Here is a 16,559-nt window from a genome sequence, read left to right on the forward strand (position 1 = left end):
TTGAAGTAGGTTGGTTTATTTTGGGTGGGAGTACTGGGAAGACTGCTCACTGTACAGTGAGAGGAAGCCTTGGGATGCAGTGTGCACTCCCCAGATATCTCTTCTGGGATCTCAACTCCTTAGAGAATGGGATGGGAATGCTTTCAATTCAGCCTGGGTGGAGTGCAAACCTAGACTCAGTGGTAGACGTAACATAATAAATGTAAATCCGGGACACTCCAATTAGTATGATATGTTATGTTTCATATGCTATGTATTAATTTGTGAATGTCCATCATCCATTTTGTATAATATGTTACGAATTACAATTCGTATATGTTATGAATTACAAATTGTATGACATATTATGAATTGGAATTTGTACAATATATTATGAATTGCAATTTGTATAATATGTTACACATCTGAAAAATATATTAGATGTTACAAACTCAAATTTGTTGTGGCTAACGTTAGCTAGTCTAGGGGTTAAGGTTAGGAGTTTGGTTAAAGGGTTACGGTTAGGGGAAAGGTTAGCTAACATGCTAAGTAGTTGCAAAGTTGCTAATTAGCTAAAGTTGTCCATGATGAGATTCGAACACGCAACCTTTGGGTTGCTAGATGTTCTCATTATACGTCAACCCATCTACCCCGACCAACCACCCTACTTTCATTTTTGCCTTAAGTAACATTATTTTATATGTAATCATACCAAATGTAACATATCATACTAATTTACTATGTTACGTCTAGTCTGAGACCAGGCTGGGCGTGCTCACATACAGTATGGTGATGCATACAATCCAATCTGAAAACATAATCATGCTGATGCTTTATTAATCTTGGTCAATTGAGATATGTCACTTTGTCAAGACAGCAGCAGGGCCAACAGCTGAACATTATATAGGATGCAGTATTGCTACACCTAAGGTTTGGCTTCCAAATATAGAATGACAACAGGCAATATCTTTCAGATACTACCAGTATACTGTATATGTGTGTCCGTACTAAGAAGTCCCTTCAAGAAAACAGTTTTTTAAATGAGTAATAGTGGCTACTTACTGAGGTGCTGAATGATGTGGTCTATGGTGGGCTTGAAGAGGGCGTTCATGGCATCAGGGTTCATTCTCAGCATGCCCTGGGAGGACCACTTCACAAAGTCCACACTGCAGAGAGAAGGGAGGACAGATTAGCATGCCATTATTGACGCTGCTCTGATTACCAGTAGATTGGTAGGCTACCGTATAAGCACTGATACAACACACTCCGAACCAGACTTCCTCCTTCGCCAGTAGGTGGCCTATAATGACTTTATGACATGTAAAAAAAATAAAAAATAAAAGATTTACAGTTGGAATGAATATAATGAAATCCCTGTATCTTTCACAAATGTTTACCGATTGTGCTTCTTGGTAAATTATCTGTATGGAGATTTAACACAGTGAGCTTTCTGTGGAATACATGTACTGTATGTCTGTAGGGGAACAATAGATAAGTAGTGTCTGCCTCCATGCAAAAGCTCTCTGTTTTTCTACATGTACGGTATACTCATCCCCCTCAGTGTTAGTATTGTAACAGATCTTATAGGAGTGTATAGAATCCATCTGGTCTCTTTCGAGAATTCTCCTAGACGTGAGTGTGTGCTTGCCAGTGACCTCTCTCTTTCACAGAAAGGCTTTTGCGGCACAGCGAGACATCCTAAATGATTTACAGTTCTGACTATGAGTCAGAGGACCCGCAGGACCCCTGGAGGCTCCGGTTTCTGGCGTCTGAATGTCTTTAAGGGTCCCATGAGTTTAATACAGGATGAAAATCTATACTAATGTAAGACAGTACTTTTAACAGCCAGACTACAGGATAGTATCAAAGCGAGACAAGGTCTTTATATACACAAGGTTTATTTCAAGTTATTCAGTCATCTTTAGTGAATCCAAGTGCACATACTGATCCAAACATTTATTAGTGTAACACTACTACTGCACATACTACTGTGTATAAGCAGGAAGAAAGCATGTTAGACTTATCTAAGGTCATTTGAACTGAATGAACCAGAGTGGGAATACTTAGTCAGCTAATGACACTAGTCTACTATATTGTACAATAGACACGTCTCTTAATGAGCTGACTGTAAGGTGGTAGAGGGGGAAAGGTGGTGAATTCTGAATTCGCTGGTTGGCTTACTGGGCAGTTTCAGACTGTATAATGGATAATCATTGCCAGTGCCTGGACAACTGATAGATTGATAGAAGTAATCCTCATTGAATAGATTTTATATTGCACTATTTTCTATGCATTTTACTGTATCGTATTGCATTGTGTGTTTTGGTATTATGTCCTATGTTTTTAAGCACATGTACCCAAATGAAGTTCCACTGGTGGTATAATAAAATGTATCTAATTTATCACACAGTATCACAAACAAATGGATAGTAATGGTCATATGTCGCAAGTTGGTCATTTAATGTTTGGGTAATGGAATTGAGATCTGTTGCAGAGGAGACGTGTGTGTATTCCCCTGGATACATACACCAAGTAAAGGTATATTACATCCGACAGCTAGCACATGCTTATTCAGACACATGCTTGGGTAATCGGGTAATCACTCAATAGGGACTTTCAGTGTATTCTGTATCCTATACCGATCCTCGAACCCTCTGCAATCATACACACACTCACATATGCACACACACACACACACACACACACTCACTTGCTCTTGCGCAGGGCGTGCTCCACACTGTGACCTCTGAACTTCTTGTAGTAGTCGATGAAGGAGAAGGGCAGGTTGATATTCAGGGGGTTGGTCCTGTCCGGGGCCGCTGCCCGTTTCCGGGACTCAAACGCGATCATCAGATCCACCCAGGCAGCCGGCCGCTTGATCTTAAACTGGTCGATGAAGTCGGGCCCGAAGATCTTACACAGGAGCTTCTCAAACTCATAGTCAATACCAATGGAGCCATAAGGACCGCCTGAGGAAGTGAAAATGAGTGTCGGTCAATAAGAGCTCAAATGACACCGAGTCCACAGAACAGAGGGGATGCATGGACCCTGATTAAGCCTTTGAAAGTGTTTTTTTGAGACTAGGAGTCCATGTGTAGCTCATGGGGATGTGTGAAATATACTCCTCAGCCTGAAGTTTCCCCACTTGCGCCAGCGAGCAGCTAGCTTTCCGCGTGGCGCAGACTGGTAAGACACTCCAGGAGGGCGGTCACATGTGCTAGCAAGGCAGAGGTCCCAAGTTTGTGCCAGGAATGGGATGAATTAGGAGGAAGTGGTACTTGCTAAGCAAGCAGTGTGACGTCCTTTACACATGCAGCCACCCCAGAATGTGATAGAACAGCCAGAAGAATGTGAATATTTTTGAATTGAGGATATTGCCTAGATCCATCTCAGTGTAACATGTATTCAGAGAGAGCTGTTATCTGAGCATTGAGCACTCTCTTTACCTGAGGCCTTATAGAGCTCCTTGAGATGTCCCTCAGGGAGCCGTATCTGGTGGACCGTGAGGTCAACCGTTCCGCCACCACAGTCAACCACTACATAGCGGTCACCTGGGGACACGGAGAGAGAGAGAAACGTCATTGGAGGCGAAGGAGCAGAAGACTATAGTGGTAGCCAATAACGCCTCTGAAGCATGACTTCTGACAATTTCCTCTAAAAGCGGCTTCTGTTTTTGGGACACACTCAGCGGATGGTCAACATGAGTAGTCATGAGGCCGTCGCGCCCTAAAACCCCAAGTGGGTACTGGAGAACTAGATACAGTGTATCGGATAGAGGATAAGCCAATTGCTATACTGGATTTCAGTCTTTTTATACAGTAGATAACCTACTATCACCATGCCCACACTGTCACACTGGTCAGTAATCACCATGTGATCATGTAATCAACCATACGGTCACTGACATGTCAACATCCAGCCAAACCTACAGGAAGCATTTGATTAGTAGAGAAATGTAATCGATTAGACTGTAAAAGCATGAGGTTATTAGCAAAAACTAGAACGATATTAAGTAGAATAGATCCTCCCACTCAATAAACATAAGGTTGTTGTTTTTCAAGGCACCGAATAACAAACACGATGCATGATCAGCAGCATAAGAAACAGCAGGAGCAATTACTCTATAGAGAGGGAGGAGGGAGAGAGAAACGGAAGCGTAAAAGAGAGAAAGAGACTCTACCTTCTTCCAGCTCCGACCAAAGCTCCCCTATGACATTTTCCACCAAAAAGGTGCGGCTCTGCCGTTTGCTCCGGACATGCTCCTTGGCTGGTTATTGACAGAGAGAGAATGACCGAGCGTGAGAAGGGTGGAAGCGCTTTGGTGAAGCTGTGTGGGTCATACAATGTAAGTCAAGCGACAGGATGATAGGGCTATATGATGTCTAGGATGGATGTGTGACGTCAGCAGCAGGACTCCAGAATTGTCCACATAGCCTACCTGCAGGTACCCATCCCAGAAACTGTGTTGACTTGCAGGAACGAGCAAATCTATTGTGAGACTATTTGGATCTAGTGTTTCATTTTCCGTTTTTTTATATTCAAACTGTATTTTATTAGCATATACTGTTGAAGTCGGAAGTTTACCTTAGCCAAATACATTTAAACTCAGTTTTTCACAATTCCTGACATTTAATCCTAGTAAAAATTCCCTGTCTTAGGTCAGTTAGGATCACCACTTTATTTTAAGAATGTGAAATGTCAGAATAAGAGTAGAGAGAATAATTTATTTCAGCTTTGATTTCTTTCATCACAGTCCCAGTGGGTCAGAAGTGTACATACACTCAATTAGTATTCGGTAGCATTGCCTTTAAATTGTTTAACTTGGGTCAAACGTTTTGGGTAGCCTTCCACAAGCTTCCCACAATAAGTTGGGTGAATTTTGGCCCATTCCTCCTGACAGAGCTGGTGTTTCTGAGTCAGGTTTGTAGGCCTCCATGCTCGCACATGCTTTTTCAGTTCTGCCCACACATTTTCTACAGGATTGAGGTCAGGGCTTTGAGATAGCCACTCCAATACCTTGACTTTGTTGTCCTTAAGCCATTTTGCCACAACTTTGGAAGTATGCTTGGGGTCATTGTCCAGTTGCAAACCGTAGTCTGGCTTTTTTATGGCGGTTTTGGAGCAGTGGCTTCTTCCTTGCTGAGCGGCCTTTCAGGTTATGTCAATATAGGACTCGTTTTACTGTGGATATAGATACTTTTGTATCTGTTTCCTCCAGCATCTTCACAGGGTCCTTTGCTGTTGTTCTGGGATTGATTTGCACTTTTCGCACCAAAGTACGTTCAGCTCTAGGAGATAGAACGCGTCTCCTTCCTGAGCGGTATGATGGCTGCGTGGTCCCATTGTGTATATACTTGTGTACTATTGTTTGTATAGATGAACGTGGTACCTTCAGGCGTTTGGAAATTGCTCCCAAGGATGAACCAGACTTGTGGAGGTCCGCAATTTTTTTTCTGAGGTCTTGGCTGATCTCTTGATTTTCCGATGATGTCAACCAAAGAGGCACTGAGTTTGAAGGTAGGCCTAAAACGAGTTTTAATGACTCCAACCTAAGTGTATGTAAACTTCCGACTTCAACTGTATGCTGATGAAATGTTCTTCCTATGGGGAAAAAAATGTGTTAGCTGCAAAGGGAGGAGTGAACGCTGGCCAAGGAAAGGACATTCTACTCTAAATGTTCAGAACTGGAGAATGCAATTATGATCAGTACTTACAGGGTAATGGTGACATTAATTGCATATGGACCTTGTAATCACTGGTTGAAAACAGGACAGCAGTAGTAGTAGCATGACCACATCGACCAAGATGTCAGAAGGACATTTTGTCCAATAGAGCGGAAACAATATGAAGGGAAAGGAGGACTTTCCGACTCCCATTAGTCCTCAGGAGAGTGTGAGAGTGGGGTCTATCTATGTCACCATTAACTCCTCCGTCGACATGTCAAAACACAATGAAGAAATAACTTTCCGGGAATGCTGTGAGAACATTATGAGTTAGCTATGGTGGAAGCTGCTCGAATAGAGGAGCGGCCATTATGGGAAAGTTAATGTAAGGAGGAAACAGCGGCAGCTGGACAGAGAGTACACTTTCCCTTCCCGTAGGCTTCCTTCCAACATAAAAACACCTCCGTTGGAAAAGAGTTATAACATCCTGTTGGAAACACCATCATTAGGGAGGGGACATTGACTTGTGCCCCCTTCTTTTGGTCCAACCTCTCTCTGACCTCTGCATTGCTACTGAAGGTAATGCACACACAAACTGACCATCTATCAAAGGGTTCATTTCAAACCAACTACATTTCCCATAATTATTATGGAAAGACAGATGATAGAGTAGAAGATCATTCCGTTGGATGGTGCTACATTGTCGTCGCCGGTTCTAAAATCCAGTATATAGACTTGCGATACTACGAGCACCGTTTTGGAAAACAAACTCAGCATTTTACAAGAATGTAAAGATATACGAGAAATACAGTACCAGTCAAATGTTTGGACACACCTACTCATTCAAGGGTTTTTCTTTATTTTTTACTATTTTCTACATTGTAGAATAATAGTGAAGACATCAAAACTATGAAATAACACATGGAATCATGTAGTAACCAAAAAAGAGTTAAACAAATCAAAATATATCTTAGATTTGAGATCCTTCAAAGTAGCCCCCCTTTGTCTTGATTACAGCTTTGCACACTCTTGGCATTCTCTCAACCAGCTTCACCTGAAACGCTTTCCAACAGTCTTGAAGGAGTTCCCACATATGCTGAGCACTTGTTGGCTGCTTTTCCTTCACTCTGCCGTCCAACTCATCCCAAACCATCTCAATTGGGTTGAGGTCAAGTGATTGTGGAGGCCAGGTCATCTGATGCAGCACTGGCCTCCACAATCAGCACTCCATCTCCTTCTTGGTCAAACAGTCTTTATACAGCCTGGAGGTGTGTTTTGGGACATTATCCTGTTGAAAAACAAATGATAGTCCCACTAAGCGCAAACCAGATGGGATGGCGTATTGCTGCAGAATGCTGTGGTAGCCATGCTGGTTAAGTGTGCCTTGAATTCTAAGTAAATCACAGACAGTGTCACCAGCAAAGCACCACACCTCCTCCTCCATGCTTCACAGTGGGAATCACACATGCGGAGATCATCCGTTCACCTACTCTGCATCTCACAAAGACACAGCAGTTGGAATCAAAAATGTCAAATTTGGACTCATCAGACCAAAGGACAGATTTCCACCGGTCTAATGTCCATTGCTCGTGTGTCTTGGCCCAAGTAAGTCTCTTCTTCTTATTGGTGTCCTTTAGTAGTGGGTTCTTTGCAGAAATTCGACCATGAAGGCCTGATTTACACAGTCTCCTCTGAACAGTTGATGTTGAGATGTGTCTGTTACTTAAACTCTGTGAAGCATTTATTTGGGCTGCAATCTGAGGTGCAGTTAACTCTAATGAACTTATCCTCTGCAGCAGAGGTAACTCTGGGTCTTCCTTTCCTGTGGCGGTCCTCATGAGAGCCAGTTTCATCATAGTGCTTGATGGTTTTTGTGACTGCACTTGAAGAAACCTTCAAAGTTCTTGAACTTTCCGGATTGACTGACCTTCATGTCTTAAAGTAATGATGGACTGTCGTTTCTCTTTGCTTATTTGAGCTGTTCTTGCCATAATATAGACTTGGTCTTTTACCAAATAGAGCTATCTTCTGTATAACACCTCTACCTTGGCACAACACAACTGATTGGCTCAAACATATTAAGAAGGAAGGAAATTCCACAAATTAACAAGGCACACCTGTTAATTGAAATGCATTCCAGGTGATTACCTCATGAAGCTGGTTGAGAGAATGCCTAGCGTGTGCAAAGCTGTCATCAAGGCAAACGGTGGCACTTTGAAGAATCTAAAATCTAAAATCTATTTTGATTTGTTTAACACTTTTTTGGTTACCACATGATTCTATATGTATTATTTCATAGTTTTGATGTCTTCACTATTATTCTACAATGTAGAAAATAGTATAAATAAAGAAATACCCTTGAATGAGTAGGTGAGTCCAAACTTTTGACTGGTACTGTATAAACTCTGCAAGTCTTACAGTATGTGCTCATAATCATAGCTTTAGCCCCGGACCTAAGCCGACCAGACACAGCTTAAAGCAGGTCATTAGAGAGTCTTTAAAAGAAAAACATCTGCTCCAAAGAGCCACCAATAGACTTCCGCTCTATAATAGCATGAGGTTAGCTTTGTAAACCATGATGGAGGCAATGAACATTAAATCAAATCAATTATCTTCATCCAAGAACCTTAAGGTAACAAGTGTCTAGTTACAGAGCAAATACTGTTTTCATATTGTTGCAGTGAGTAATAAGCATCAAAAAATACTAATGTATACAGTACGTCATCTCTCATCTCAGTTCTTATTAAAGACAGTATACCATATCTACTGTAGTCCTAAAGGGTTTCCTCTACTGTATGTGTGGGCGAATCAGATTGAATTCCAACTAACGCTACAGCACTACTATATAGCCATAACATAGCCTTCAGCTTCTGTACAGAATCATTCAAGCAAGTGAATGCTAGTGTGTGAGTGTGGTTAAGTCCCTAGTCAACAGCATAGCGAGATAGGACTGAACGGCACTAAGCTTCTAAATCTCTTGTTTAGATGATCTATGGAGAACCAAAACTCTTTCCCGAAACAAAAGATCGATGAGTGAGAGAGAGGAAAGGCTTGAGGGAGTTTATGGTCATTTGCTATTGCTGATTCGCGTGGGTGTCAAATATGAGATTGGATTTCATTGTTTAATACGGACCAGTTCTAAGGTGGCATTATTTAGTATTTGAATGACCTTTTGTACATTCAGATATCAGTACATTTTCCGTGCTACATCCTGAATACGAATAGTTGTTGGCTAATTTTCCCATAGTATTCAAGGGCTCGTGCACATTTTAGGAAAAAGAAGCAAAAGCAAATAGACATGGAGAATGTGATGATTTGTATTTGTCCATGCATTTTTTCTATCTGAATATGAAAATGAAAGTTATGTTAGGGTTGAGGATATTGTCCCATACACATTATCCGTTGAGAGGAAATGTATGTTTAAGATTCATTGAAGGCACTGGTTGTTTGACTATTAGCAGCATTTTACATAAACGTACAATATCACTGCAGTAACCTGTGACCTGACTTGAGTGGGAAGACGGTTTTTCCCCAGCCACCACTACCTCTCCATCGTGAATACAGTTATCCAGAATTAATTCTACAGACAAAAACACAGATTTGACTCTTTTTGGAATGATAAACATGCTTGTCGACCAATAACCAATCTATAGTCCAAGATTAGTTTCAGAGGCATATACTGTATGAAATCGTTACATGGGGGATGCAAAATGTTACCATGGTACATTACTGTGACGTTCAATGTGATGCTGATATTCTGATTGGCCTGTGGGGTGACGGGGGGTGGGATTTACCCTGGGTCATCCCTGCCCCTACATTCTCAGTGGGGCTGAAACCGTTCTGGTTGGTCTTGGTGCCAATGTCAATCATCTGGTGGAGGCGGAGCTTGCGGCAGTAGATGGAGGCTGCCTCGGGCTCAAGGGCAATTATCAGCTGCTCTGGGTTGTCACGGGGAACCAGACCAGCCTAGAGAACGGCAGAGCACAAACAGGAAATACTGGACATCAGCTTTTTCCTTAACAGGTTTCAGAAAGATGACCTCAATAAAACCAGCAATGTGAATAACTGTCCTAGTAAGTTACTATAAACATCGCTCATTGGTTAATATTCAGTGTATGTTAAGGATTCAAGATACCTCAAAATAGAAAGTAATATGGCCGTCAACACCAAACTTTTTTCTGAATTAATTTATGAACATCAAAGTTACAATGTCTACATACCCTTACACAGTAATACAACACTATACCATATACAGCTGAAATGGAACAATTTAACACAACCATCATTCATCTAAAACATTATCTAGTTCACTACTAAACCATAAATGGCTGTTGGAAAAGTATTGGGCTCATGGGCAGGCCACAGATTTGAATAGGAAAATACTTAAGGGATAAATCATGCAATCCTAGCATAAAAGCAATTCCCAAAAGCTATTACATTTCTCGAAACATCCACAAGCAACAACTGCTTTTGCAGCATTCGAACAACTTGAAGGCCTATCAATCAACATGCTGTTCTGGCTGGTTTGTGTTTCTGTCCACAATATACACAGAAAAAGACAGGCAAATTATCACATCCCTGTGCTTTGTGAGATTCTGCATGTCGCGGTGAAGGGGTCAAGGAGAGTGAGGAGGAAAGGAGGAGAGGGAGACGTGGGTAAGGTAGGGGTGTTTCGTTTTTCCCCCAGTAACAGTAATAAATGATCCAGCCAGAGGATGCTGAGTCACTGCAGATACGCAGCCACTCCCCCAGCCCCTAACCAAACATCCTCCCCCTCTTACTGTGCCTCAACCTCCACTGCAGATATCAGGTGATCAAGCTGTCTAAAGAGCCTCTCTCCTCTTCGTCTCTCCTCCTCTCAGATCTCTCCTATCCTGTCTCCTTCTATTGCTCTCTCCCCTCTCTCCTCCTCTTCTCTCTCCAGCCCATCTTCTTTGTTCACTGCAGAGGGGAGGGTGGTGTCTCTATCCGGCGGCTGCAGCCTCAGACAGACTGCCACACCCATGTGACACTCTCTCACACATACTAATGTCCTGTACCTCCACCCCTCCCTCCTCACACACCTACTCCTCCACCCCACCCTCTTCACACACCCACTCATCCACCCCTCCCTCCTCCCTCCTCACACTCCCACCCCTCCACCCCTTCCTCCTCACACACCCAATCCTCTAGCCCTCTCCCCTGAAATTCCCCTACACAGAGTACCACACTGCACTACCATGTGACCATCGCACAGCTCTCTGCAGCTCCCTCCCACCACTGTGCTCCTCTGGGGGGAAACAAACAACCCTGCCTTTCTTACTATGCTGTAAGCTGGCATGTGTGTATTGTGGAATAGCATACATTGGAGTTAGAGTCGAACCAAGGTATTTGTCTTATTTATTTTCCTCTCCCTCACAGCCTATTGAGAATGATCACAATAGCCCCTTCATTCTCATCCTCTATTCTCATCCTCAGTATGCACCCCCTCCCTGCTATCCCTTGTCTCACTGTCCTATCCTCAAATTCTCTCTCTTGGGACGACTCGTAGTGATGAAAGGATCCCTCTCCCTGGTGGCTCCCCCCAGCTGCCCTCCCTCTACTCTCTGTCCTCTCCTCTACTGCTGTCGTGGTGGATCAGTCTTTCTCTCTCTACCCCCATACAGGAGAGAGAGCAAGAGAAAGAGGGGGAGGAGAGTAGTCGTCACTGTCTGGCACTGCAGCTCCAGAGCAGCAACCAACCTCTCTCCTATAGGTAATAAATCACAGCAGCAGCCAGGGTGGTAAAGCTAGTCATGCACCGTCATCACTTTCTCTCCCAAGTACCTGCAGTGCCTCTGCCAAACGAGAGCTAATGGCGAGACTGTACAGACGCATCATTTACTCTGAGGGAGATAGATGGTTTGAGCGGCAAAAGTTTGTCATTTGAGCTGTTGAAAGCAGACTACAGCAGACAGACAGTAATTTGAAACGAGGAATATTTGACTTTCAACCTTACAATGTGTGTATATGCATGCATGAGCGTATGTGCCTCCCTGTGTGATTGCATGCGTGTGCACATAGACGTGTTTTGATTGACAGGGGCCAACCCACCTTGTAGGCTGCCTCCCTCATGAACTGCTTGGCTGGCATTTTCCAGATGGCTGGCACTGTGATGACCCATCTGATGTCTGCATTGTCAAACTCTGCACCCGCCTGGTCACTCAACTCCTGCACGGGATCACATCAAGCATGGCATCTATGTTCCCTGACCCACCATAACATCAGCACTATCGCTGAGCATTAAATGCTACTTCTAATTCATATAAGATACATGTATTCAATATATGAAACTAATGTATTATTTTTTTGCATGTACTATACCATGCAGTAGAACCTGGTAATACTTTACCTTTAGTGCTTGCTCCTTGAAGAACGCCAGAGCATATGCAAAAATATCAATAGCTTTTACTCTCTTCCCATTGGCTGCATGGAGTTCTGTGTCGATGGAGAGATTCTGATTGGGGGAAAGAAGGGACGACAGAGAAAACTAAAGTTCCACCTTATCGTAATCTTTTCATTTAAACACCCTACAGACATCTACTGATAAATACTAAGACAGACCCCAGTCAACATACTCAGCCTTATCCAAATTGTGTCCACTTTACCTCTATAGTGAAATATGTGCAATAACAGTAGCCTGAGCCAACAGTTACTGGCAGTGTTACCTCTTACTTGGCACAGAACACAGAACTTCAAAAGCTTGCTGCAATGTCAGCTCAGGGCAGCCAAGCTGCTAGCCCAATAATGGACTAGAGGAGCCTAACGTTACTCCTTATAGTCCAAGGACCTTACATGTTCTGTTTAAAGGGCGAATTGGCTCTGGTAGCCAAAACAGCCAAATACGCCTTCTAAATGTGAATCGATTCTCAATTGCAGTACGGCTCTGGAAACATAAATCCCTTTACTTTCATATCACATCAAAATAATTTCACAAATGCAAAACATACACTTACTGTACACCAGTGGCGGTCAGGGCCGTTTATGATGAGGGAGGACAAATTTCTTTCATGCGCATGGCCTTTCTATTACAGCATGTTGGATGACTGTCATTCATATTCCATTCATCCAGCTCAATGTAACATCGATAGGTTTAGGCTACTACATGATACTCAAATTGTCCCTTTACCCATTATGAGGTGGCTACAACCAAGCCTATGAATGAAAGTTTACAACATAGGTGCGCACAAGTCGAGAGAAAAATTTGAGATGACAGACAGTGACACATTCACCACCTTGCACACTCTTTTGCCTACATCATCTTATCTAGGGTGTAAATGAATACACCCCTGATCATCCATAAACACAGTTCACCTTCATAGTAGCCGTAGTATTCCTTCTAACCTCTATGCACTCTCCTCCTCTCACCTTTTTTCTTCATTGTGGACTTCAATGAACAACACATCAGCTGTATGTGACCAGGCGAAAAAACCTTTCCAAGACAAAACCATGTCATAACCGCTACACACAGCCTACATCGTTGTCCCCATATTATCTAAAGTAACGTCCTAGTCAACATAACGTTAGCTAATAGAACTAATGCATTAGTAATCCCACTACAATCATGCAGTAACAGTCAGTAACAGTCAGTAAGCAGTTACACCGGCAGTCCCCAGTGGCAATAAATTAATAAAACCAAAAGCTTAACTTGAGTTCCAGTGTTGTGTTGGATAGTCATAGCCAGCTAGCTAACATAGCATCCCTCTGTTTGAGCCGGGTGTTTGAGTAACTAAACTAGCCAGCCTCATTTGCTAGCTAAGTACTGTTGACTAACCCCTGACGCTGTATGTTAAATTGTGACGTGCCATGACGTAACGTACAGCACGCATAATGCAACTCATTCTGTGTCGTACAGCCTCTCTCCACCAGGTGTAACGGATGTGAAATGGCTATCTAGTTAGCGGTGGTGCGCGCTAATAGCCTTTCAATCGGTGATGTCACTTGCTCTGAGACCTTGAAGTAGTGGTTCCCCTTGCTCTGCAAGGGCCGTGGCTTTTGTGGAGCGATGGGTAACGATGCTTTGTGGGTGACTGTTGTTGATGTGTGCAGAGGGTCCCTGGTTAGAGCCCGGGTATGGGCGAGGGGACGGACGTAAAGTTAAACTGTTACACAGGTGTAGCGCTTCTCTCGCAGATTAAAAACAAGAAAGGGACTGGGTAAGGGGGGATACCTAGTCAATTGTCGAACTGAATGCATACAGTTTTTGCGTCATTACTGCAAGCCAACATGACTCTCAAAAGCCGCGACAGCCGCTGTTTACTTCTGAAGATAACTTTAGCACCGCCGTAAAAACCCATTTCAAATTCATCACAAACCTTCAAATAGGTATGTAATGAAACATTATATAAACTCTTTATAGTGTTTTATTTACATTTTAGAGGTGATAAGTTGGACAGATCGGTGAAAAAAGCTGTTTCCCAACACGGCTTATCTCCCCCTTTCCCTATCATGCAGTAGGTTTCGCTTCCCCACCCGTAATTTTTTTTAAAGACCAGACGGAGCTCATTGCCTTCTTCAGTCATGCAGAGATGGGCATCATGAAGGCCTCGTCATTGATTTTGCTGGAAAGGGGAGAAATTGTGCTTTACAATGGTATTCATATTACAGTTGATCTGGAAGTATTACGTTTTTTGCGCGCAAAAATAATTGTACGTTACTGCGTGATGTACAAAAGTTCGTAAGCTAACTATAAGTGAAACTGAAAAAAAATGACGAAATCTCTCTCCTCCTTCATTTTTGAAGAAACTAATTTGTTGAAAACTGTTCAACTATTGTCTTTCTCTCTCTTTGAGTCAACTACTCACCGCATTTTATGCACTGCAGTGCTAGCTAGCTTATGCTTTCAGTACTAGATTCATTCTCTGATCCTTTGGTTGTGTGGACAACATGTCATTACATGCTGCAAGAGCTCTGATAGGTTGGAGGACGTCCTCTGGAAGTTGTCATAATTACTGTGTAAGTCTATGGAATGGGGTGAAAACCAAGAGCCTCCTAGGTTTTGTATTGAAGTCAATGTACCAAGAGGAGGACGGAAGCTAGCTGTCCTCCGGCTACACCATAGTGCTACCCTACAGAGTGCTGTTGAGGCTACTGTAGACCTTCATTGAAAAACAGTGTGTTTTAATCAATTATTTATTTGGTGACGTGAATATATTTAGTATAGTTTTATCTAAAACTTTTTCCAATGTTTTACAATTTTTATTTTTATGAAATTTACTGAGGGATGGTCCTCCACTTCCTCCTCTGAGGAACTGCTGTACACTGTTTTTACCGGCTTTAACACAGTTGCAGCCGACAGTATTTTTCAGTCTTACGTTCAAACACAGGTGTTAGGAGATGCAGAAAGCTAATTAGCACAGGTAGTCGACTCTATCTTCCGTCTGTTTTCCATAAACACTAACATGGAGATACGGCCGTGTGGGAACACTAACACTAACCCTGTGTTTCAATTTAACTTTTTATTTATTTTGTATTATTTCTCGCTGATATGAAAGATAAGGTCCTTATGCTTCCAAAACTGTACTGCAAGCGGTGCGTGTTAATGTACAGACCCAGCATCGGGGCTCTTAACAACACTCCCCCATATAGAAGACGCCTTCGTCCAATGACTCTTATGTGTAATGTAATGGAACTGAGAGTCTTGATCAAGGGCTACCAAGCTGCCAGCCCTGCACACGTGCAGACAGAGTAATAAGGGAAGTGTGTGTTTGCGCGAGTGTGCGTGTGTGTGTCTTTACCGCTGTTGTATGGAGTTTCATTTTGAACTTCTCCAGGTAGAGCCAGTGCCTGGACTCGGTAGGGTCCAGGTCGTGGTAGAAGTCACGTGCTGCATAGCCAAAACTATGGAACTTCCTGTCCGGGGTCAGGAGGATGGTGGTAGGCGTCTTCTGATTGGACACTCCGGGGTCGCCGCCCTCCCAGCGTCTGGGAATGAACACAAAACATTTAAACCAATGAGCAACTTGGTTAAGTCAATGTAGTTCAAATGAAGTTTTACTCTAATTTCAATGTTTACAACGCAGGTTCAAATGAGATGACAACAGTACTGGTTGATTACTTTTTTTCAAATCCAATGTATTTCCCACGTTTATTCCACGTTACAATACGTTGACAAATTACGTTGAAACAACATTGATTCAACCAGTGTGTGCCCAGTGGAATCTATCTTTCATATGTTTAAACAACTGGTTGAAAACTACGTAGGCCTACTTGCAAATGATACTGGTAAATTATTAAGGGGCCAGACAGTTCCCTACAGTGCATTTTCTCTATTTGTGTCAAAGGGCTCAATATGGCTCAATAAGGTGGAATGCATAAGAACATTCATGTATCCTGTCAATATTCCGACCTGAACTAAAATGTCTGCAAACTAAAGACACGACCAAGGTCAATCACACAAATTCAAGTAGTGTGTCCTCATCAGTCCCTCGTTGTCAGTCTAATGGCTTTCTGAACCTGACCTACACGCTAATTGAGCTACACTAGTTCTGGGCAAATCAAGACTAACTATAATTAGTTTGCTTCCCTTGGAGATGAGTGTATGTTTGGTAAGTGCCCTGATGAGATTATGGGTCTGTCTCACTGGGGGAGAAGCCTACTGTGACAGACTCAATTGGAAAATTTGGGGGAAACCACTGGAGGCTCACTGCTAATCTAAATTATAATGGAGATTATCTTGGGCTATTTTGCACACAATCCAAGTTTATCATTGATAGTTCAGATGTTCTTCATCATCATCCTCATCATTATGATCATTGCCATCGTCATGACCATTTTCATCATCATGCTAGATGGTATGTCCACAGCCATATGGGAGTCGTGATCCTCTTTGAAAAGACAGAATTCTGCTCCACTCCAAATCACATCACAGTGTTTCATGATCATGCTCTATGAAGCCCT

General features: G+C 42.7%; 1 protein-coding gene across 2 annotated transcripts in view; it reads right to left on the minus strand.

Moving 5' to 3' along the window:
• The window catches only part of hspa12a (heat shock protein 12A), a 42,693-nt gene that overhangs the window by 4,343 nt on the left and 21,791 nt on the right, over positions 1–16,559 (minus strand). Inside the window, exons 4-11 of one of the 2 annotated variants that reach the window (XM_024007636.2) lie at positions 15,398–15,584; positions 12,013–12,117; positions 11,715–11,831; positions 9,437–9,608; positions 4,160–4,246; positions 3,426–3,530; positions 2,690–2,948; positions 1,042–1,145 (exon numbers count right to left, since the gene is read on the minus strand). In XM_024007636.2, coding sequence (XP_023863404.1) covers positions 1,042–1,145; positions 2,690–2,948; positions 3,426–3,530; positions 4,160–4,246; positions 9,437–9,608; positions 11,715–11,831; positions 12,013–12,117; positions 15,398–15,584 — 1,136 coding nt within the window. The remainder of the gene's footprint in view (positions 1–1,041; positions 1,146–2,689; positions 2,949–3,425; positions 3,531–4,159; positions 4,247–9,436; positions 9,609–11,714; positions 11,832–12,012; positions 12,118–15,397; positions 15,585–16,559) is intronic. The other variant, XM_024007637.2, reaches the window with a different exon arrangement.

Source organism: Salvelinus sp. IW2-2015, linkage group LG18 (assembly GCF_002910315.2).
Source record: "Salvelinus sp. IW2-2015 linkage group LG18, ASM291031v2, whole genome shotgun sequence".
Taxonomy (NCBI): domain Eukaryota; kingdom Metazoa; phylum Chordata; class Actinopteri; order Salmoniformes; family Salmonidae; genus Salvelinus; species Salvelinus sp. IW2-2015.